Raw genomic sequence first — 24,728 nt, 5'->3', positions numbered from 1 at the left:
ACCATGCTGCATATTCTAGCAAGTTGTTACACATATTTAAATTCACAGTTAGAAAGCATTAATACAGAAATGGCTTGACATGACAGATAGATACTGTAATCACTACACAGACAGCTATTATAAGGTGCCTCCAGAATTTGGAAATAAGGTCAGAAAAAGGTTACCTTCTGAGCATGAAACTAACACAAATGGAATAAACGTTAGAAGTAGGTGCTTGGCTAGCTGTAGAAATCACCCAGTCTGTAAGCTTTATCCGGTGTGGGAAACCCTGAAGTCTAGTGGAAGCAACCAGGGAGGGGTCTCATAGCAATAACATTTCTAAGGAAAGCCCTAGGCTTTCGTACTGCAGTCCAGCTACCCACGCTTTGTGTGTGTGCACAAAGCGTAGGGATGGGTGGGGCGGGTAGCAAGTGGGCTTGTCAGTGCACATCCCATCCAGGCCATGGGAGAGTACGCTCCCGTCTGGCAGACAGGAGTACGTCCAGCACTACTGTGGAGCAGGGTGTGTTCACCGGGTTTCTCTCAAACCAATTCACTCTGTGCTGATTCCACACTCACCAACGCCACTAATGACTTATCAGGTTTCCTGGCTACAATGATACTAGGAAAATGACGTCTTGAATGGCTGTAGAGACACACGCCCACATTTCAAATGTCCAGATTGGCCCTGCTGCCCACTAGCCAGTTTCTTGGGAGCTAGGTTGGATGGTGCCAGTTAGCTCAGGAGAGCTGAGAAAATGGTGTTCGAACTACAAAGCTATGGACCAGAGCCTGAACTTGGGGCCTATTCCAATTCCAAGTTACTGCCACCCTGTGAGATGCTGCCAAGGAAACTGGTCACTTTCTCCTTGGCATCTCGGACATAATGTGTCACGAATAAGAATAAGGCGTTCAAACCCCCAGCAATCCCCAAGCTGTGTTTCGTAGGGCATTAGATTCCCAAGAGATGTGAATAGGTCTTTTTTTTTCCAAGTTTGGGTAATGCTGGGTTAAAGAAAAGCTAAGTGGGTGGGTTGTTTTTTTTGTTTTTGTTTTTTTGTTGTTGTTGTTTTGTTTTTCACATTTTAGTGCGACAAGTCTTTAGCTAGCATATTAATGTACGCCATATCAGCAAGAGGGCGCTAGAGTATGCCGCATTTCCCATACCTATTTGATCAGGGGCTGCTTTCTCCAAAACACAGTTAAACACCAGGAGGCCACTAGTGTTCAGCAGAAAACAGGTCAGACAATACTATGTTTTCAGCATAATTTTGTGAAGCAAAGTATTTAAAATGGTCATCTTTTAAAATTCTAAATAACTGAAAATTCAAAACTGATTCTTTGCCTAATTCTAAGCATATTTCACTATGTTTTGTTAATGGGACTTAAGTGTCAATTTAAAAACACTTATACATCATAGTTCTATCATTTTATAAAAAAAGAAAGGAAAAAGGTCAACATATAAAAAACAAATTCCATGCTAAATGTTGGTTGGGGTATGTCTGTTCTATAAGAATGTCCATCGTCTTTGTCAAGATGTGTGATTAAAAAGATTAGGGTTCACGGTTATTTCTGAACAATTTTATTCAGTTTGATTTTTTTGGTCCAGATTGGTTTTTAAGACATTTCAGTCACAATTCTTAGGGACAGAGAGAATCATTAAAGGTAAGTGGAGAATTGTTACTGGATTCATTTTTAATACAGCTGATTTTATCAAGAAAGCATAAGCCGATATTTATGCTTCTAAATGTCTAGTTTTCGAAATACTAATATCACCACTCTTAGAAGCCATAATTTGAAGTTCTTTCTTTTGCCTGAACCAGTGACTAATTTTATAACACAAAGTCAGAAAGTTAGTTCACTTAATACCTAAGTTTAAAGCTACTTCAACCATTACATGGTTAAAGCTTATTATAATCACTATATATTATCATATATGGACCTAAATTCCTTAACTTATATTTAAAAATAAATTGGGATAGATTATTTTGAAATATATGTACTAATGCAAGCTGTTCTAATCGCTGAACCTGGAAGGGGATCAGGGGGAGGGGCAGAGGGGGGAGAATGTGATTCACTTTAAGCTTTATAGCGAGCCACATCAAACACTTTCAAGTCCTCAGCACTGGACCAGCGACTAAAATGTTGCAGAGGGAGACACCAGAGACTGGGACCATTTTGAGAATGTAACAGGGTTCTCAAGATTGAGGCTGAAGATCAAACATGTCTCTCTCTCTTCTCTTCTGATGGTCACGTTAAATTTGGCTTGAAATACCTGTGAATTTATATAAGGCATGAATGTGCTGGTGAGATCAAGTGAGACAAACCTCTCACTAATAAGAATTAAATCCAGGACATGCTTTATAAGCGATGGAAAAGCAACTATCAGAACAAAACAAATGATCCCACTGCTTCTGATTTTCCCATAAAAGGTTTCTTTTGTATAGGAAACACATTTAGCTTTAGCATAGGAATTTAAGAGAAGAATAGTTCTTAAAGGCTCGTTATTTTGTGAGTACAGTAGATTCTCTTAATAAAGCTGGTGTTAGGAAATGGGACTCACACTTGTGCTATATTAAGCTTTGACTGCAACTACTAAGTTGCACAAGACATGATTTGACCCTTGATTTATCCAACCCATGTACAGTATAATCAGAGAATGGAATATTCTTGTGGGCAAACTGATCTTCTGAACACACCTGTTCGTCTTGGTATCTCTGCTCCACGTGTTGGCCAGTTGAGGAACTCCCTATGGTGATCCCATTCAAACCCTGTTTCAGTGACCCTGCAAGTCCAGCGGAAGGCCCACCAACTCCCCAAATTTGGCCCCGAGGACCCCAGCCCACTGGATGGCTCTGGCCTCTCTGCTACTTTTCTCATCATGAATGGAAGCTGCTGGGTAGACAGTTTCTGTAACGGCTGCATGCCAAAAGCACTGGCTTTCAAATCGGGCTCTTCAAGGTGCTTCCAGGGTCACCAAAGGAGGGTGGCTAGACAAAGGCACAGCTGGGCATGGGGGTGGCCGGCCAGGTTTCCCTGGAGCTGCTCTTCTGGCGCTTTCACATACAGAGATTCTATATAGGCTTTGGACAAAGTTCTGCTGCTTTAAAAGACTCCAGAGGGCCTTGAGGTACTGAGCAAAGAGTAAGCACTCCAGAAGACTTGATGTTTTTTTTTTTTTTTCCTTCTGATTAATCAACGCAAACTATATAGACTCATTCCACAAATACACACAAGGTACCGGGAACTATGTTGGGCACGGACCATGCAAATGTGAATAAAGCAAAGTCAACACCCTCAAGGAGCACCCTTAGCATAATCACAACCTCTGTAAAGGCAGTTCGGAGTCCTGCTGTGACTGAGACTCCTTACCTCGCAGCTGACCCCGTCTGGGAAAACCAAGCAGCACGGATAACTAAATTTCTGGGTGACAAAATGTTGGATAAACCAATTTTGGCAAATAATGTCATAACGGAATCTACCAAACTCGGACAGGAGGGCACTACTATAGTGGTGAAAGCATCTGCTCATCATCTAGAAATCTAGTATGAAATGGCTTCTAAGAACACGATCTGTAGCTACAGACAGATGGACACGTAGAACTTGCCACCTGATCAGCTTCAGCTCCAGAAGGGTAGCCATTGTGCTCTTCCTGAGTCTCCTGCACAGCACCAGGTGCACGGACAAGAAACGGCAAAGAGGAGAAAGAGAGACACGTGCAAACAGACAGGTGAAAGGACAGAAGTTCTTTTTTAAAGAGACACTAAGCATGTAAAAGTTGACACACCTTTCACGGCTTTGCAAATCCCAACATTTTCCCCCTTGCAGTTAAGGAAATGGTGTGCTGACCCTCTAGAGCATCCTCAGCCTAACATGGAGTATCTATTCTGTGTTTGTGTCGGGGCAGAAAAAGGAAAAGCAAACAGACATCATGGATTTCAAAGAATGGACCATCTTTGGTAAAACCAAGCAATACGATAGCATATGGCAACGAAACAAAATAACAGACACGTAACACGCTCATACTACATAAAGCATACCATCAGAACCAAGGAAAGGGCAAAACCAAGCCAAAATACGAAGGCAGTTCAGACACGTGTATTTCAAATGCGGTAAGTGCTCATATACTCTAAAGAACTACTATTCAGGGCTCAAGTCCGCTAGTATTCATGAACTTTCCACACACATGCACAGGCACAGATTACATGCTGGAGACAGACATGTACAATCTGTAAATTATTGCTAAATAAATATTGTGCTTTATGAATCAATACCATAGTAAAGATTTCTAATTAAAGTACCAATGTGCTTCAAAGAAACAGCTGAAAGGTCACAAGGTTACTTGTTTTCCAATTCCTTTAAAGGTATATACTAGGCTTAGTTTAACCTCTTCATAGAATCAGTTTGCTTTGGAAACTTTCAAAACTGGGCTTTCAATTCAGCAGGTGGTACAAAGAATATAAATGCTGAAGACAAGATTATAACCCCTTTTGAAAGTCGAATCAACTCCCTGGGGCCGCAAATAATTGAAATTTAACATAGATATATTTTTTTCTTCATGGAACTTTGGTTCCCATGACTGTATTTCTTTAAAAGGCAATCAATCAGCAAAGAAGTAGAAAAGCTTTAAAAGAATTTACTATTTATCACCTTTCATTTCTGTCAATATGGTAAAACAGCTCCTTAATACACTGTTACACTCTGTCATCAGATTGAATTTAGCACCCAGTTGGTACTGCTACCCTTCAAAGCAGGGTAATTTTTAAAACGCAACAGTTTCTTTTTTAGGTGCCTGGTGGCTCAGTCGGTTCAGGGTCTGCCCTAGGCTCAGGTCATGATCCTGGGGTCCTGGGATCGAGCCCCACATTGGGCTCCCTGTTCAGCGGGAAGTCTGCTTCTCCCTCTGCCCTTCCCCCCTGCTCGTGATCTCTCTCTCTCTCTTTCAAATAAATACTCTTTTAAAAATATAAATAAAATGCAAGAGTTTTTGAAATTTCCATTTTTTTGAATACAAAGAAAATGGAATCATTCTTTGATACAAATTTTAAAAACAGAAAAGTGAACGACTAAACAACAGAAAACCACACAGTGGTTCGAAGAACATGCAAATGAAAAGCCAAACACTAATATTTAACAATGTGAATCAGTGAGAGAAAATGATTCCCACGAGCTAAAGGAAACATAGTAAAAACAAGATTAAACAAAGATAAACCAACTGGGATAACAAGAATTTGACTTAACCTGCTAATTTTTGTACTACTGCATTGGCTTCACTAAGATTAACCATTTTAAACTCAAGTTATTAACTTATTCTGTCAAAATCCACAATATTTTCATTGAATAAAAATAGGTTAATTTTCAACATCTGATATTCAGGTTCAAACACATGCACATTACCAATCTTTGTCTTGCTTTATGAATATTCTGAAATAAAGGAAGGAAAATCATGAGGAAAATATAAGCGACAGTCCACTACTTATAACAGCCACATCTGTATTTTAAGAACTACTAAACGGAACTGATTCTGTTACATTGATACTCAAGACTAGCACTTCTGCTTCTTAGAGTCAGCATGCAAACAGAGAGGTGACTTGAAATCTGACTTAGATAAGCTGGACGGCAGATCACCACTTTGTTGGTGTTGTTCAATTCTTTAGGACGAGTTACATGGTAAACGAGGTGAAAAGAGGGCTCTGCAGGCCTGGCCATGTAAGCCCCTGCCATGAATCTCCATTTGGTCAGAATTCATGTAACCCAACAAACATCAGTACTGCACGCTGGCAACAACTTGAGCATCCTGCCCTCACACACGCTAGCTTTTACTGCACAAAAACACTGTAACAAATAAAGCGTTTCTAGTGAACACTTAAAGCTGTGACACAGCAGAGCAAGTTGATCCGAGTGATTCATAAACCCAGTGAGAAGGTAAAGAACGCTAAATAGACTAAGTGTTGGATCAAGCACAAAGACACACGACAAGTAGGAGGCCCAGGTGCCGAAAGCCACACATCCTTACCCTTATATCAGGCCTCCTGAAAACCTGTTAGTTAAAATACAGAATATCATCATCATGGACACATGACTATTGACCTGTGAAAGAGGCTGTTAAGCTCACCAGCCCATCCCGATGGAACAGAATAATCCTCTAACTAAACCAACCAGATCGATCCTAACATGTTTGCCCTCCAAGTTTTGTTCGCTATTGAATCAATCTTAACACGTTTGTCCTGGAATTCTCCGGCAAGTCTCTGATTTGGAGAAAGTTATTGCCCTTAGGCTGAGACAAACTACATTATTTTAAACACAAACCCCTTCTGTCAAGTACCATTATAAGCCATTGTGAACAGGCTGTGTTTGAAAAGTTCACTTGTGTGTCTGTTTGGAATACTGAATGCATTCTCCCCATAGAAACAATGATACAAAACAGCAGTTCTGCTCCCAAACCAGCCCACAGAAACAAAAACAAAAAGGGAACCCAAAAACCACAAAAGCCCCCACATTTGACCAAGGGAAGGGCTCAGCTATTAGCACTAATAGTATCATAAAACCTAGTTAACCATAAATCTTAAGCTGGTCTCTATAGAAATTTTATTTTCAACTTTTACTCAGAACTCCAAAGTTAAACTCCCTGCCATGGCCACCCATGGAGAGAAAGGTACCTGCCCCTCACCTTAACTCCTACTGGCAACAGGGAAGGGGCAGCTGCAGGTGGGAAGAGGCAACTGGCTCTGCTGGGAGGGCAGGGGAAGGAGGGGAGGAAGGGAGAAGCCAAGCTTTATTAAGCAGAGACATGTTATTCCTACACCCTTGCCGGTGACTTCTACTCGAACACGCAGTGTATGCATTCAGGAAGCTCTGGCTGGAGAGAACACCCCAGGGAATGGATGGACCTTTGGAAAGTGAGGCAGACTTGAATGTCTCTGTTCCCCAATCCACAGTGTGAAAGCCTCCCATGTAAGCACTACATGTTCTGTGGAAAACAGATCATTAAAAAAGAAAAAAATTCACCAGAGGTTCTAATTATTGGCTTTTTAAGTTTTACTCAGGATAGATAAGATCATATGAATACAAGGCCACAGATGTCAAAAAACATCACTGTATCATCATTAAAATACCCTCTGAAGTAAAAAAGGTTTTTGAGTTAAGTGGTGATACTGTAGCTGAAAGAGACCTAAAGCCCATAAATTCCTAAATACAGACTATACTGAAGAACCTAAACCTGGCTTCTTAATAAATTTATTTATTTTTGGCAGAAGGGAGTGATGGATGCTTATCCTCATAATCGTGGTGATTAAGAGGTATGTACTTATTGAAACGTGTATCAAATTGTATACTATAAGTATGTGAAGTACACCTCAAGAAAGTCAGTACAAAATCAAGAAAATACATGCCCATGAGGGTAAACAACGCAAAATGGGGCATAGATGGCAATAAACTCAAAAAAGGTCTCCCCTCTCTGAGCATGTTCATTCCCTCGTGACAACCATGCTTAACTGGACCAATTTTTGATTCTGAGGATTGCCTCCATAACTCCAAACATGATTACACCTCTAATTCTCGATTTGTCAACTTTAAACAGTATCTATCCATGTCTCATTCTAAAAGATGAATAAGGGCAGCCTGGGTGGCTCAGTGGTTTGGCGCTGCCTTCAGCCCAGGGCGTGATCCTGGAGTCCTGGGATCGAGTTCCATATCGGGCTCCCTGCACGGAGCCTGCTTCTCCCTCTGCCTGTGTCTCTGCCTCTCTATCTCTCTCTTTCTCTCTCTCTCTCTCTCTCTCTCTCTCTGTCTTCCATGAATGAATGAATGAATAAATAAATAAATAAATAAATAAATAAATAAATAAATCTTAAAAAAATAAAAGATAAATAAGCTTTCTCAAACTCCTATCTCCCTCTTTCCATTTCTGCTGATGGAAATTTAATTTTTAGTTCCTTTACTGTTTTCCTTGCATCATAAAAAAATATTCATGGAATGATTTTAAGAGCTATTCTCCTAAGTAGTTTGTATGTATTAATTCATTTTATTTTCAAAACAACCTTGTGAGATAAAAACAATCATTGGCTGCATTTTCTGATGAGAAAACCAAGACCCAGTTAAGTAATCTGGTAATGAGACAACTCTACGTGGCTTAGGATGGGAGCTTCCCACCAGAAAGAGCAAGCCACTATTAGAAGCTTTGAACTTTCGGCTCCACACCCCTCACCCTGCAGAAGGGAGAGGGCCCGGAGAGTGAGGTAGTGGATTATGCCCATGTGATGAGGTCTCCATAAAATCCCAATAGCATGGGGGTGCAGAGAGCTTCTGCACTGAACACATTCATGTCCTGGGAGAGTGGTGTGCCCCAAGTCCATGGCGCCAGAAGCTCCTGCGCCTGGGACCCTCCCAGCACCTGCCGTATGTATCTCTTCATCTGGCTGTTCATCTATCTCCTTTGTCATGTCCTTTAATAAAGGTGGTAAACACTTCCCTGATTTCTGTGAGCTGTTCTAGAAATGAGCAAAATCAAGGAGGGGGTCCTGGGAACCCCCATTTTAGAGCCAGGCTGGACAGAAGTCATGGGGAACCCGGGGCCCACTACTTTCGTTTGGTGTCCGAAGTGAGGGACAGTCTCGTGGGACGGAGGCCTTCCCCTGTGGGGTCTGTACTAACTCCAGTCAGTGTCAGAACTGAACTGAACTGAATTGGAGGACACCCAGCTGGTGTTGCAGACCTGGCTGGGATGCGGGAAAACCCACACATCAGGCATCAGGAGGGTTCCACATGTACCATGCGAAGTAGCAGAAGAGAACAGTGAACTTCTCCCCACACAAGCACCAAGATTTCAATTTGTATAAAAGCGTGCATGGGGGTTAAAGCTCTCTCCTTCTGCTTTCAGGTTCCCTTCAAGCCATCCTTTAGGGTGCACCAGAGAGGTCAGGGCTCCCGCTGACCACGCGCTCTTGGTAAGGGGGTCGATGTGCTCTTCTTTGCCCCTCGGGACCCACTGTGGCCTCACCCCTATGCCAGGCCCTCCAAGCCAGCTCTGAACAATTGTTGCATTCTCACTCTGCCTGGCTCCTATCTTAACTCTTTATAAGGTAAGAGCTGACACCACTAAGCCTCCAACAGCATGGAAGGATGTCAGGAAGTTCCCAAATGCAGCCAGTGGCGGCAGCACAAATACCGGCACGCGGCTGTGTTGCAGGTGCTGTGCTAGATGCTTCACACATGTCATCTCAACTCTCCCAGCCCTCCCAGCCACCAGGAAGGAGGTACTGTTATCCCCATGTGACAGGTGAGGGATCCGAGGCAGCAGGAGCTGCAGTAACTCCCCAAATGTCACAGAGCCAGCAAAAGCAGAGTGGGAATCCAAACCCCAGCTGGCTGTTTCAGGGCCCCTGTTTGTACCCCTATTACACCCCCCTGACCCCTGAACCTGTTCCCCTCTGAAGGAGGCAGACCAAGGCCCTCACGGCTTCCAGAACTCCTGCTCTGCCCTTACTTGCCTCACCCCGTGTCGTTTACGCATCTGTTTCAAGCCTCACCACCGTCCAACCTCAGCTGTAGGTTCTGGTGTCGCTTTCCCCCAGGAGGAACTCGGTGCGGCCCAGCCCCTCGCACAGAACAGGTGCCCACACCGTGACTGGGGAAAGAGAGGGCTGTTCAGCAATTAGACTCTGCTCCTCCAGGACCGCTTGGTACATATACCATACACATTTGTGGAGGCTGAGAGTGTCAGCTAAATGAGCATTCACAGGCCACCCGATGTAATACCTTAAGCCTCTGCTGTAACACCCACTATGCAGACGAGGACACTGAGGCCCGAGAAGGTTAAATAATAACTTGTTGCGCAGCTCATCAATTAAAGGGCCGGGGCTCAAGGCAAAGTGCTCCGAACCCAAAGTTTATGATCTGTTTGATCAGCCACATAAGACAATATTAAATCAAATAAGTATCAGCGTTTTCTAAGTGACTTGTTTTGAACTTATGCCTCTAAGAGGCTTCTTTTCAAGAAAAGACTGTGATATTGAGGTAAAAACACCATTGTTTTCTTTTTGGGCGTGAAGCCTACATTTAAAATAATTTTGCTGTGGCTATCAGATCACTACAAAATGAGTGAAAAAGAAGAGGTCTCTAACCCTGCTTTGGAAGAGTGACCTGTTGGCTCAGGAGATCATTCCTCTTGCTGTGGGCATCTTAACAACTGGATTCTACACAGCTTGGTGGTCACCGGCTGGCCAGAGGCAGAGGCCCAGGGCAGGCGAATACAAATCGTAACTAGGGGGACCCCTGGGTGGCGCAGCGGTTTGTCGCCTGCCTTTGGCCCAGGGCGCGATCCTGGAGACCCAGGATCGAATCCCACATCGGGCTCCCGGTGCATGGAGCCTGCTTCTCCCTCTGCCTGTGTCTCTGCCTCTCTCTTTCTCTCTCTGTGACTATCATAAATAATAAAAAAAAAAAAACCAAATCGTAACTAGGCATCAAAACATAAGCCTGGTCTTTGGGAAACTGGCCACACCTGAACCGGGCCTGACCTCCACTGTCAAACTCTAGCCTGCAACAGTCACCTTCCACTCTCCGAAGCTGCCCCCCGTCCCCAGAAAGGTGACAAAGCAGCCATTCAATTCCGCCCTCAATGAAGCGTGCTGGCCCCAAGTGCCACTTACAAAAGGGATGAGGAGATCTGTAACTGAACTAGTTAAACTGAGATCTGCTGTCGCTATCCTCTAACGAAATTCTCACATCTTTGCTAGGTAACTTGATGTTTCACTCAAATCCTACTTCTGATAAATCATGAGCTTTAGACGTATTAATCGAGATTTGTTTTACGTGCAGTGTAGACTCACTGAGCAGTCTGTAAAAATCTTGACTTTTTAAAAAATAAGTTTTAATTTGGAGATAATTGTAGACTCACAGGCAGTGGTGGGAAATAGCGGAGAGTCCATGTACCATGGCATTCAGCTTCCCCAGTGGCAGCATATTACAGAACTCTAGAAGGATGCCAGAAGCAGGAAACTGACACGGACACAATCAAGACGCAGAACAATCTCAACACCAGGACTCCTACTGTCACCTTCCAGAGCCACTTTGGCTTCTCTCACTGCCTCTCCCGTCCTAGATCCCTGGCAACCAGGAATCCCTTTGTGACGAACATTTTGTCATTTGAAGACTGTTACCTAAGTGGAATCATATAGTACATGACCTTTGCTGAAGGGCGTTTTTGGCTCAATTCCCTTAAGACGCATCCAATTCTTTTCCCTGTCCTCTCTACTGTACTATCAAACCCATTCATTGAGGATTTTTTTTTAATTTTCAGTTATTATATTTTTCAGTTTTAAAATTTCCATTTGGGGGATCCCTGGGTGGCGCAGCGGTTTGGCGCCTGCCATTGGCCCAGGGCGCGATCCTGGAGACCTGGGATCGAATCCCACATCGGGCTCCCGGTGCATGGAGCCTGCTTCTCCCTCTGACTATGTCTCTGCCTCTCTCTCTCTCTCTGTGACTATCATAAATAAATAAAAATTAAAAAAAAATAAAATTTCCATTTGGTTCTTCTTTATCTTCCATTTCCTTGATGAAACTTTTCTATTTCTTTTCTCCTACTTTCTATGTTTTCATTGTCTCAAGCATATTTGGAATTGTTTACTGAAGCAATTTTATGATGGCTTCTGTAAACTCATTTTCGGGACGCCTGAGTGGCTCAGGCTGCCACTCAGTGGTTGAGCGTCTGCCATCGGCTCAGGGAGTGATCCCAGGGTCCTGGGATCAAGTCCCTCATCGGGCTCCCTGAATGAAGTCTGTTTCTCCCTCTGCGTCTCTCATGAAAAATAAAATCTTTAAAAAAAAAAAACAAAAAAACTCATTTTCACAAAACTCGAACATCTGCCATCTCAGTTCTGTCACCGATTGATTTTTTTCATACTCTGCAATCTTTCTGGTGCGTGCTATGACGAGTGATTTCCAATAGCAATCTGAACTTTCTGAGTATTAGTTATGAGAGTATGGATCTTATTTAAACCTTCTGTTTTAGCGGGCTTTCTCTGACACTGCTGCAGCAGAAGCAGGGGCACCACCTCATTACAGCCACTCAGCCTCCACGGACACCAGAGGATGGGGGACTCCTGGTTACTTCTGGGTGGGGGCGAGAGTCCCAGCACCCCCCCCTCCCAGGCTGCCACTCATATCTCCCTGGCTGCCAGCGGCATGGATACCTCATTCCTGCCCCTCACATGGCCTCCACTGACACCACAGTAGGAGGCACAGCCTCCCCACCAATGGGCAGTGGTGAAAGTCTGACTCTCCACTAGGCTTCCTCTGATACCATCACTGCCCAGGGTTGTTGTGCCTCATTACAGCCTGGCAAGGGTGGGAAATCTAGGCTCCCGACTGGGCCCTGCTGGGCGGGGGCCGGGGGGGGCACTCCTTTTTCTGTGGTGTTTGGCTGGAGAACAGTGATTAGTGCCTAAGTTTTCTTTTTGCTAGGCTGTCCCTTTCCCGGTCCTTTGGCTTGAGAGAATAGGCTTTTGTTGTTGATGCCCGTTGGCATTTCTGGGTTGCTGGCTTCTTCAGCAACAAGTCTGGGACATACGTGGCAGAAACAAAATGCAGGAGCTCACTGCTATGTCATTCCTTGGGTCCTAAGGTCCCTGATCACTCTGCCGCCTTCCACTTTTCGGCACACTCTACGTTTATTTTATAGCTGATGTCCAGGGTTTTGGGTGTACTTAGCATGACGAATAGGAAAACATGCATTGGCTCCATTTTTCCAGAAGCAGAAGCTGAAATCTTGATAATTTTTTTCAGGTTTTAAAATTCCAGTGAGTTAACATACAGTGTAATATTAGTTTCAGGGATAGAATTGAGTGATTCATCATTTCCATACAACACCTGGACCTGGTGCCCACCACAAGTGTCCTCCTTCATCCCCATCCCCCATTCCCCCATCCCCCCACCCACCTCCCTCAGTAACCCACAGTGTGTTCTCCAGAGTGAAGAGTCTGTTTCATGGTTTGTCTCTCTCTTTTTTCCCCCACATTCATCTGTTTTGTTTCTTAAACTCCACATATGAGTGAAATCATATGGTATTTGTCTTTCTCTGACGAAATCTTGGTATTTTTAAGAAATAGTTTTTCCCCACAAGTAACCGTGGAAGACAGGATAACACTTTTCTATTGCACTGGTTACCAACTGGAGGCCTAACGCTCAAACAGGCAGTAGTAGCAGGGTGTTCTTAAAATTGTTTTTAAGGGGACATGCTCTTCTCCATTGCCCCCTCCCGTGTCTGCCTAGCTTGTAGACATCTGAAAACTCTGATTTAATAAATCAATCACAAGGCCAAGCTTAAACAATGGGTTACAGCCATAGATTCTGAAAGATCATGCTCGAGCTTCTCTATTCATAGACTAGTACTCAGTGTAAGAAATATTCCCCAAAACCTAGCTCAGGCGTCATGAAGCCTTGCCCGTGCACTGCATCTTACTTCCCACCAAAGCCCTCCTGGAAATTTTTGTCTAGGATCCTGAATTTACTCACCATACTAACTTGTTAAATAATTACACTTAGTATAGGCCCCTCTCCATTGTTTCTCTTTTCTTCAGAACGTTTAAAGAAGACATCTCGCTATTGTGTGTGCATGGAGGAGGGAAGGAAAAAAAAAAGGAGAGGAACAGGGGTAGTGATGGTGATGATGAGGTCACTTCTACTAACCGTGCCTAGGAAGCTTCGTTACAATTTGTTACCATGTTATTGCATCCAATCTATGGAACATCACATTCAGATCCTGTTCTTAAAATCTCTGACAGATTCGAGAAAAAGACTTTTATTTTTTGTTAGCTCAGTAAAAGTGAAAAGCAAATGAGCTGAGTTGGTAGTGGGGTGCGGGGAGGGGGTCAAACAAAACAAAACATTTTATTACATTTCTAGTAGTCTTAACCATCAGGCGAATCTTCAGGGTGACTTGGTATTAAAGCATACATTTATTAATTTAGTTGATCCACAATTCAACATAATAGCTATTTAGTCTTACGGCTGGGACAATATTTCCCAAATTTCTGTCATTTCATACACCACCTCTACAAGCTCGGTTTGGTCTCTCTCTATACTGCCTATGCTAATATTAGTATTTATCTTTACATTGATTTTAAATTGACCCCGTTTTCATACTTTGCCTAGCTCTACGCAACAACATCCATTAAATCACAAGTTGAATGTGCTAGCTTTTCTTTTTTGTGTGTGCTAGCTTTTCTAATACATATTTAAAATGACTACATAACTGTGAACACAGGTCCACAAACATACCATCTAAACTCACCTCACCTGATAAAAGTGATATTCTTACCATAGTCTGGGTGATCTGACCCTGAGACTATTGTCAATTTATGACATGAATAAATAATAAAACAACTGTTCTCTAAAACCTAACCTGAGTTGCTAATTATTCAGATATGTAGGAATGTACCAGAAACAAGCTATAAACCTAAGAAGCCTAGCATTTCAGATTTTACTATACATAAGAAATATAAGAGGCCCTGGGTTCCATACCTGCAGAGATTCTGACTCATGGGTGGGATAGGGACCATGGAAGGGAGCTGCATTTTTACAGAATGGTGAGTGCTGATGTGGGAAAACCCAAGGGCCACATTGTGAAGAAGGGTAGGCAAGAGCAGGGGGACAAAATTTTAAATATACTCTAGCTTTCCAGTTGTCCTGCTGAAAAATCCCAAGTCTAGCTATGGGATACCAAGCAAGTCATTTGACATCTCCGAGCCTTGGTTTCTTCCTCTGTTAAATGATGATTATAATAAAAGCTACCTCATTTGGTTGTTTTAAGACTGAAGCAGATTATATGTCAAAAAGTATTACAAAACCGGGATCCCTGGGTGGCGCAGCGGTTTGGCGCCTGCCTTTGGCCCAGGGCGCGATCCTGGAGACCCGGGATCGAATCCCACATCAGGCTCCCGGTGCATGGAGCCTGCTTCTCCCTCTGCCTGTGTCTCTGCCTCTCTCTCTCTCTGTGACTATCATAAATAAATAAAAATTAAAAAAAAAAAAAAAAAAAAAAAAAAAGTATTACAAAACCAACAAGAAAGTATTAGAAAACTGTGGAGTCATACACATGCTCAAGGGGTGATGAGGGGGATGTAGTACCCTCAGCAGCCTACGTTGTGAAAGACAATCAGCATTTCGAATCAAGATGCACATGCTCAGCTCCATTATAAACACTCGCTCCCATTTAATTACTGATATGGAACTTAACCTATAATAAATGAACCCCCACGTTGTGTGTGAATTTCAAAGAGGATATTTGCACAGTAGATAATCTGAACTATTATTGATTTATGACTACACATTAGATCCTCAAGGAATTGTGTCTGGACCTTCAGGAAAAACCCCATGCAGTGGCTCCCATGACAGAGGTATAGGAGGCCCATCTTGGGTACTCTGATTTTTTTTTGGGGGGGTACTCTGATTTTAAGAACGACTTTATAAGTAGCATTTAAAATTATCCTTATGGTTTAAAAACATTTTACCCTTTTGTTATTTAAAAAACTCTCTTCTTAAAGAAAACAACTCCTGAACTATATATTTAATGCTGACTTTGCATACTTGGCTACAGGGCAAATATAACAAAGATAATTATAAAACGTGTTCTCTCACAATCATTCATCTAAAGCTTTAGCTATGATCTGATGTAGGTACCTAAAATTCAATTTATAAAATCTAGAACTGCCTTATTTTTTTCCAAATGCCATCTGTTAAACCATTCCAACATGAGCTAATTCTGCTACACAAAATTTGTAAATAGACTAAAATCAAAAAAACTTCGTTGCTTCATATTAATGTACAGATTCACTGTAATCTATTAATGTAGAGGTTAGAAAGCTTTGCACACGGTCAACAGTCTTTTATAGAACCCTCACAACACTAACAAGTAATCAAGCATAAAGAAAACATTACAGTTAACTCCTAATTGTCCAGAAAGAAAACCATTCCGAGGCCTCCGCTAATACGGGTTCATGAGCCTCTCCACCCAGTGGGGCAGTTTCTCAGCTAAGAAGGGGGCGACAGGGCAACTGGGCCTGGTGGGGTGGCAGCTGCTCAGCGACCAGCCGCTCCGGCATCAGCGATGCAGCAAATGTTCCTCCCACCTGCAGCCGGCATATGTGCCCAGCTGGGTTTGGAACACCCGGAACCCCAGCTGCTCCTACATGGACAAACGTGAAAACCAGGTAGCAGGGAAACCTATCGAGAGTGATGTACTGTCACTCTTCTGGCTGAGCAGTTGATCCAATTTCTACTAATCCGCAGCCCTGCTTTCCTCTGCTAGGCCTAATCAACAGCATCAAAGGCTCGGATGAAGTACAGCATGACAGCCAAATGTCAATTCCATGGCCTCTCGAGTCAGTTTCTGCACTTGGTACATTATGAGAAACAGAGGAGGAGAACGGAGGCCAGAGCCCTTAAGCAAGGAGCATGGATTAAGAATTAATTAGGATCTTTCCTGTCATTCTTGAACTGTTTATAAGACTTGGCGCCTGGCAAGGACTTGTGATTTTGAGAGGCTGTTGACTGAGGGTAGTCTGGGATACTAAATGTAGTTCACCTGTACTTGTGAAAATCGATTCTCTCTTACTAACAGGCACAGGTAAGTAGCTATAATAAACTGAAACCTCAATTCAAGCACATGCTACTGCTGCAACATAAGCATGGTTTAATGGTCTGTTGACATTAAAACAAAGTTAGTCTTAGGCTTAACAAAGATGGAGCACAGAAGTTTTTTAATTGTTAGTTGACTCAACAAGTATTTATGGAGCACCTGTTATACTCCAGGAGCGTGCTGGGAAGCAGTGGGCAGTAAAAGAGCCCCAGTCTCTGCTGACAAGGAGCTTACCATTCTCAACTTTAGAATAAACAGAGAATAAAAATTAAGGACCAAAAAATGAGGCTGCCCATACAACATTCAGGAGTTCTGCAAGTTTTTGCACTGCAGCATCACATGTTAATGCTGAATACCCACAGGTAGTACCTAAGTACAGACACAAATTGTGAAGCTGGGAAATACTATCAGACATTTTCTGAAGTTCAGGATATGATCAAAGAAAATATAGGCATTTATTATAATAAAATGCAAAAACACAATATGTGATATAATAAAATACTAAAATGGAGCAGGATTTTTTTTAAAAAAAGATATAATCTAAAGATAGCTTTTCCTCCCAATTACAAAAATCATGAGTACACACACTAGATCCCGGTAAAAATTCTCCTCTAACATTCAGATCTAACAGAAAACCTTTCACCCTTGTTTCCAAGCAAACGTCCACTGAGCATCAAGGGGCTAAAGTCTCACTTAAAAACGCAAAGCTTCTTGGGGCATCTGGGTGGCTCAGTCGGTTAAAAGATCAACTCTTGATTTCAGCTCAAGTTGTGATCTTGGGGTCGTGGGATCAAGCACCACACTGGGCTCTGAGCTCAGTAGTCCCCTCCTTGACATTCTTCTCCTACTCCCCCACTCCTCCTACTCCCCCTCCCTGCCCTGCCTACTCCCCCTCCTTGCCCTGCACACATGCTCTCTCTCAAATAAATAAACAAATTAATAAAATAAATCCTTTAAAAAATGCAAAGCTTCTTGATACATTGAAAATCAATTAAGGACTCAATGCTGCTTACCTTGTAGTCTCTGGATACATTTTCTGATGTCACTGAACCTGAAATCTGACTAGAAATTGTAGCAGCTATAAGCTGTTTACACCATTCAACATGTGATCCTGTAGGACTAAAAGAAATAGTGTGATTAAAATATTTTAAGACGTCAGCTCTCAGTGAAAAAAAAATGAGCACTGACTAGGGATATATGTACATTTTTTTTTTAGAAAACAAATTTTTATTAGACTACTTGGTTACCCTTACATCTCATATAAGAAACGAAATCTTGACAACCAGGAAGTAAAGTTAGGTTCCAGGCTGATTTTAAATCAACCAATTTTTTGCGTTTAAGAGTCTAGATATTAGACAGTTAAGCACATTATTCTCTATCATCTCATGGAATTTTACTATATTACAACTATATGGAGTGAATATTCTTAATGTGTATGGAATATGAATTCTAAAGTGAACTATTTATCTCACGGCATGTTTTTCACAGAGACTTTTAACAGAACAGTTGATTATGTGATTTTAAAAAGACCAGGCTAGATACATGATGTCCTGCATGTAGTAATAAAGCTACCTTACATTTCTGTAAGTGCACTGACAACTTGCAAAGGCTCTTCCGGTCTGTTATGATAGCAGAGCCTCACAACCACAGCGTGATAAGAAGGCAGAACGGGGAATAGCCAGCAGGTTTCTGCGATGAGAAAACTGAGGCAGCAGAGGTGTTGCGCCCAATCAGAAGGTGGCGGCGGGCCTGCCCCCAGCTCCACGAAGGCTGTCCTTCCGGGACACGGCTCAACCAAGAGTGAGCGACTCACTGAGCTGGAAGGCAGAACAGAGGCCAGCACCCCAGAGGCCAGCCACTGCCTTGGGCGAGCACACAGTCATGCGAGGAAAATGGCATCGTTCTTGACACTTGCACGGTGCTCTCAAGTGTCACCATGTTTCCACGCACAGGCAGTGAGGGAATGAAAACTTGCCCCCAAGGGGCCAGGCTCCTCACCAAAGCACCGAAGGTATTAAGCGAAGGGCAAGACATGTCCATGAAAGTTTATCCTGCAGGTAGGTTTCGCTGTAAAGAAAGTTCCAGACCTATAAAAATCTCATCACTAATTAAATCCGCACTCATCCATTGGAAAGAGTGAAAGAGTAGGATCCCCAGGCAGTGTGTGAAATAGCCTGAACAGTTAAATGAAGATACTCGATGCTCTCTACTAGGGATTCAATTTCTGTCTCTGATCAAGACAGCCCAGTGGTTAGCTGCGGGGCTGAAAATATAAGTAAAAACATGCACTCAATGGGCAGACATTCCTACCATGTGTCATAACATTCCCAACATATGTCAAAATCCTATTTGCTACAATTTCTAACTTAGAAAAAAGGAGGGAAAGGGAAGGGATTTTAGTTTCTTTTTTAAAGGCTAAGTCACCTTTACTGCCGGTTAGATCATACTTTTCTTGTCACACTGCCTTCTTCCCTACCAGCACCCACCCCAGATAGCAAATCTAACAGTAGGAACCTGCCTGGTCACCCACTGTGGGTGACCTGTTGTTACCATCTGCCCAGCATCCCTCCCTCCTTCTTCTGATAAGGACACTTTTCTCCTGTGGGCAACTGTCCTTCCCCACCTCAGAGGATTCTGTGGGGTAGCTGGGGAGGAGGGGGAGGTTATACCTTGCTCCTCCTGAGCCCACTTATAGGAGAGTGACCCAGACCAGGCCAGCCCCACGCTTTCCTCTTAGATCACAAGCTGGGTAGATCCACTCCCAGCACCGCTGGAGGCCCCTCCCCATCCCCACTACCTTGAAAAACCCACAGAGATAAAGAATGGGACAAGAAAAAACAAGAGATGAGGAGCCCCAACAATGCTGTGTGCTCAGGCTCCAAGTGTGCCCCTGGCCTTCTTTCCTCGTCTGCAGCAGTGATGTGCGCCAAGACATTTCCTTTTTGGCTTAAGCTAGAATGAGTTGTGTTTTTTGTCACTTGCAACCAGAAGTGTCCTGGCCAACACAGTCACAAACAGCATGGTATAGTGGGCTGGTAGACAGGAGGCTTGGATCCGAGTCCTGTTTCTGTTACCAGCTAGCTCTGCGACCTTGAGCAAGCCACATCCTCTTGCAGGACCGCAGCTTTGTCATCATTAAGTACAGTATTCAGGAGGGAGGGGAGGGCTCCCCACTCCGTGGGGCAGGGCTGAACTTCGCCCATAGAGCCAGGTTCCACTCTAGGAGTCACTCTTCAAAGAAGAATATGAATCAGAGCCTGTCACGATGACAGATCCAAGAAGGTCGGCCAGGTTCCCCCTGTGCAATCTCCCACCACACTCCTGGTATTAAGAACCGCCTGCAGCCTGGAGGAGGCCAGCTTTGTTTCTCCGACCTGGAGTCTCCTGATCTGGATGCCCATGATCCAAGGAGACATCTGTACTAGTCGGTCCTGAGGCCCTGCCAACTCGACCTGTTGAAGCCAGCACCGGGGGCTCAGCCTGCAATGCACTCCCCCACCCCTGTGTTTCCTAGGTCAGGGGAGAGCACAGGCAGTTACCCAGGTACTCCTGTGCCCAAAAGCCAGGGTCGACCTTGCAGCCTGCCCCCCTTCACCTCACTCTCACATCTGAATGCTCTCTAGGCCACATCGCTCTTATTGGCTAGTATCCCGAAAATGCACCCTGCCCAGTCAGTCCCTATCACAATCCTCTTTTCCAGACTCCCATCATTCTTCTGTATTCCCCTCCCACCTCCTGAATTTAGGCCCCATCTCTAGGCAGATTACTCCCAAATTTAGGTCTCCAGCCCACACAACACCCCTGAACTCCAGGCCTATAGGAACCAACTGCGTCTTTGACCTGTGCTCTGGGATATACAGCTGGCATGTCAGAACTGGTATGTCTGGAGCTGAGAGCCTGCTAATTTCCTAACTGTGCTCCATTCAGAGGCTTTTCCATCTTGGCAACACCATTTTCCCACAAGCCCCAAATCTTGGCATCTTGATTCTTCTCTCCCACCCAACAAGCAATGTTCTTCAGCAAACCATATTGGCTCAACCCTGCAGGTTTTTTTCAAATTACATCTATAATCTGACCACTTCTCCCTCCTCTCCTCCAGCTATCTAGGTCAGCATCCTCTCTTACTTGGATGACTGCAATAGTCTCTTACCCGCTAGTCTCTCTGCTTCAATCCCTTCCCCTTTTCCGTCTGTTGTCCACACAGCAACGACAGGTTTACTGAAATCTACACCAGGGTATGGCAGTCCTCTGCTCCAAAAGCCCCAGTAGCTCCCCATGACTCAATCTGCCCCTGTGACCTCTCTCCTAGCTCCCTCCCCTCTAGTCACACTGGTCTCCTTGCTGATCCTTGCACACTTGGTCCACCCCTATCCAGGGTGCACAGGCCTCTGCCGGAATGCTGTCGCCCTCAATATCTGTATGACTGGACCCCTCCCTTCTTTAGGGGCAGTACTCAAATGTCACCTTTCTCAGTCAGACTTTCCCTGACCATCCTCCGTAAAACTCCAATTCACCCCCCAAACTGCAGGCCCCCAACACCTCGTATTCCCCTCCCAACTTAATTTCTCCCCTAGCACCTGTCACTGTCTAACAGAGGATGCAGTTTACTTGGTTTTTGTCCATCCAAAACAAACCAAACATACTCTCCCCAAGGGCAGTGATCTGTGTGTGTTCGTTCCCCGCCAAATCTACAGGCCCCACACGGTGCCTGACACAGAGGCGGCAGTCCTATACAAATGAACGAGTGATTTGCTTTTCCATAACCTATTCAATAAGACTCCTCGCCTCCAGTCCATTCACCACACCCCTGCAGAACAAATGTTCTCAAACATCAAACCCATCCCATCAAGTTCACCTGATGGAAATCCTTTTGTGGTCCCCAAAGCTAGGGTGACCATATCATCTCCCATCCAAACCAAGACACTATTGAAGGAGGGCGCTATTAATAACCGTGCCTGCCCAGCTAGTAAACCGGCACCATCCTGGGCAAAAGAGACTCCCTGGCCCAACTTACTTGCAGCTGTGGGTGATCGTTGAAAGTGCAGAACTCCAGGCCATGGCCCTGAGTTGGACAGACCAGACTTAGGGTGGGACCCAAGAACCTGCATGTGGACCTTGCGCCGGAGGGGATTCCCATGCAGGTCACACACAACCATGCCCTGAGAAGCACGGCACAGAAGATAAAGGCACAAGTCCCTAGGAAAGCACTCAAGCCCCTTCAAGATCTGGCCTCTGCCTTCCCACACATTTTGTGTCCTACCAGTTCCCACATCTAGCATCGCCTGCGTGACTGCACATTCCACTGCCGTGGCCAGAAAGTCCTCCCCGCCCTGTCCCCTGGCTAACTTCTCATTCCTGGCCCTTCAACTCAAATGTCAGCTTCCTCAGCAGGTCTCCTTCCCTTAACCGCCCATAATCCTCAACCCCCTTCCACTGAAAATAAATCAAGCACCCCACCTCTGTGTGCCCACAGTGCAATGAATCGAAAAGGAGTCTGCTGAGGCTTTTTGAAAAATGCTACATTCTGGCCCTCACCCCAAACCTCCTGAATCAGAAGGCTCAGGAACTGGGCCTGGTCACCTGGAGTTCTTAAAAAGCTTTTCAGATGACTCCCACACATACCCCGTCCAGAGTACTTGTTTACCTTCACCCTAGCAGTCAGCAGATTCGATTTAAATTGCTGGTTTGTTTGTATTCTTCCTGAGAAGGTAAGCCTGAGAGCAAAAGCCACCTTGTACTATTCTGTGACTCTCCAAGCCCTCAAACACTGGGGAAATTCTGCAAATGAGGGCATCCTGACTGCTCCAAGTACTATAGTTCTCAGTGACCCTGATTGCTTGGGGGATTAATGTGGAATACTCTGTAATTACAGTGAGGTAGGAACAAAGGGAGTGTTTCTTGTTGTTGCTACACTTTGGGAAACTCCCAAAAGTTCAGCTCTCTGCTATGACTAACACCGGCAAGAATGAGCATCTGAAACTGACCAAGCTGCCTTACGACACTGTTGCCTAAGTGACCTCTCCTGTCAACGAAGTGGCCAAGATGTGGGAAAACTGGATATTCCGGGCCACGGGAAAATCAATCCACTGCTCATCCTTGGAGCCTTAGGGTGGCCCTCCCAGTTGGACCCGGTCGGTCTCTACTTCTGACATAGAGCGGCTCTGCCTAGGAAGCAGTAGTAGGCTTCTGTGTTCAGGAAAACAATGAACCGGCTTCCTTCAAAGTGTGAAAGACTGAAATAAACGATTGTGTGTTCCTGCATCAGGAGCAGTTTGGAAGTTTTCCATCCTTTCAAATCGGGGTAACTTTGCCTCCATCCGCAGCAGCTCCAACACCCACGGGGTTGCGTCCTCCAGTCCTCCACTCCCAACCCCAAAGGCAAAGCCCCCCGCCCCCCCCGCCGCCCCCAGCAGTCCCGGGGGGCGGCGGGATTGTGGTCTTCCAACCCCCGAGAGGGAAGGCCACGCTGAAAGAGCTGAGCCCCGGGTTCAAGTTTCTCCCCACAGGCGCCGCGGCCCCGGTAAGGCCAGCGGGGCGCGTGGCAAGGTGCGGCGGGCAGAAGCGCCGAGAAGATTTGACAGCTGCGGAGCCCCTAGGGGTGCCGGGAGCCCCGGCCGGCAAGGCGGAAGTGGGCCAGGTGCGCGCCCCGGGGGGCGGGGGCAGGGCCCCGGGTCCGGGCCAGGAAGGGGGGCCCGGCAGGGCAGGGAGCGGCGGGGAGGGGGTGCACGGCCACCGCGGCGCGCGGGGCCCGGGGGGGGGGGGGGGCGGGGGCGCGGAGGCCGCGGCGGCCGGGGCCCGCTTACCTGTCCAGGGTCTCCACGCTGGGCTGCCGGGAGCCGACGGCGGGGCCTCCGGCGCCTCGAGGGGGCCTCCTGCCGCCCGCCGGCCCGGGGCCCGGGCCCCCGCCGCCCTCGCTGCCCGCCGCCGCCGCCGCCGCCGCCGCCGCCGCCGGCCTATCCATGGCGCGCCGGGCCCGCCGCCGCGGGCGAGCCGCAGCGAGAGGGGAGCGGCGCCCGGAAGGGCCCGCCGCCGCGCCGCGCCGCCCGCCGGCTCAGGCGGCCGCCGCCATTAGCTGTCACCTGGCGGCCCCGCGCTACCCACAAGGCCGCGCGCGGGGCCGGGGGCGGGGAGCGGCGCGCGGGGCTGGCCGCGCCCCCGCCCGCGGAGCCCCACCTGGGCCCGGCCGCGCGCCCCCGAGCCGGCTGGCGGGGACGCCCCGGGGGCCGCGGGCCGCTCGGCGACACGGCGAGCCGGGACACGACGGCCTTCCCTCCGCTCGGCGTCCGGGGAAGCTCTGACGGGAGGGCAGCCCGGCGAGCGCTCCCCACGCCCTCCGCCCCTCCCCCGAGCCCACCTCCCCGCCATCTGCGGGGCCACCGCGCCCCCCCGCCGCCGCCCTCGGAACTTCCGCCCCCGCTTCGTATTAGCAGTGACAGTCACCTTGCGTTGCCCGGCAGATCCACCAACATCTGGCGACCTAGGCTCAGCCCCTGTCAGCTCGCCCCTGACTTGGTTTGCGGACGGGAGGGCGACCGTGACTCAGCCGTTTGCTGTGATTGCCCCGGGTTTCCCGGGTCGCGGCGGCAGGGGCGGCGACCCTGATAACAAGCACACCTGTACCGGGGACATGCCCGCTCCCGCCCCGGGCCCGTCTGGCCTTCCCGCCTCAGCCACTTCGAAATGAACCTCGAGGGTGAGGACGCGATGCCTGGAGCCCCGCAGCCATCCTGCACCCCAGAGGGCTGGGCCTCGGCTGAAAGGGTGACAGGGCGGGGAGGGTGGCAGGAAGCGCCCGAAGATCTCGAGACCCCCGTGTAGCTCCCACAGGCTCGGCTTTTCCAAAATTATCACATCAGGTGTTTGATCCACGGTTAGACTGTTTCTGTCCACACACGCACATCCCCCATTCGTAAGTTGAAGCCCCAGCAACTGCAGGGCACCCAACCCTCCCTCGATGGCATGTGGACATGACACCTTGGGAGGTGATTAGATACAAAGATGGGGCCCTGGCATGGTGATATTACTGCTCTTGCACGAAGACACCCCGGAGAGCTTGGCGTCACCCTCTCCCTGAGCAAGCACTGAGCAAAGGCTGTGTGAAGGCCCAGGA

General features: G+C 46.4%; 1 protein-coding gene across 15 annotated transcripts in view; it reads right to left on the bottom strand.

The window, feature by feature from the left end:
* Nucleotides 1-23,594, bottom strand: part of MTMR1 (myotubularin related protein 1) — a 63,932-nt gene extending 40,338 nt beyond the window's left edge. For 2 of the 15 annotated variants that reach the window (XM_049107943.1, XM_049107948.1), the window contains exons 1-5: nucleotides 23,422-23,594; nucleotides 17,632-17,737; nucleotides 5,996-6,019; nucleotides 5,377-5,403; nucleotides 3,587-3,640 (exon numbers count right to left, since the gene is read on the bottom strand). In XM_049107943.1, the coding sequence (XP_048963900.1) occupies nucleotides 3,587-3,640; nucleotides 5,377-5,403; nucleotides 5,996-6,019; nucleotides 17,632-17,737; nucleotides 23,422-23,579 (369 nt within the window). In that variant the 5' untranslated portion in view covers nucleotides 23,580-23,594. Of the gene's footprint in view, nucleotides 1-3,586; nucleotides 3,641-5,376; nucleotides 5,404-5,995; nucleotides 6,020-16,777; nucleotides 16,803-17,631; nucleotides 17,738-22,262; nucleotides 22,372-23,421 lie in introns of those variants that run through there. The other 13 variants (XM_049107944.1, XM_049107947.1, XM_049107945.1 and 10 more) reach the window with 13 other exon arrangements.
* Between the last annotated feature and the right edge of the window lie 1,134 nt (nucleotides 23,595-24,728).

The sequence above is a fragment of the Canis lupus genome, chromosome X, assembly GCF_003254725.2.
Source record: "Canis lupus dingo isolate Sandy chromosome X, ASM325472v2, whole genome shotgun sequence".
NCBI lineage: Eukaryota > Metazoa > Chordata > Mammalia > Carnivora > Canidae > Canis > Canis lupus.
Note: the sequence above shows the minus strand (reverse complement) of the source record. Positions and strands in the feature narration are given on the sequence as shown.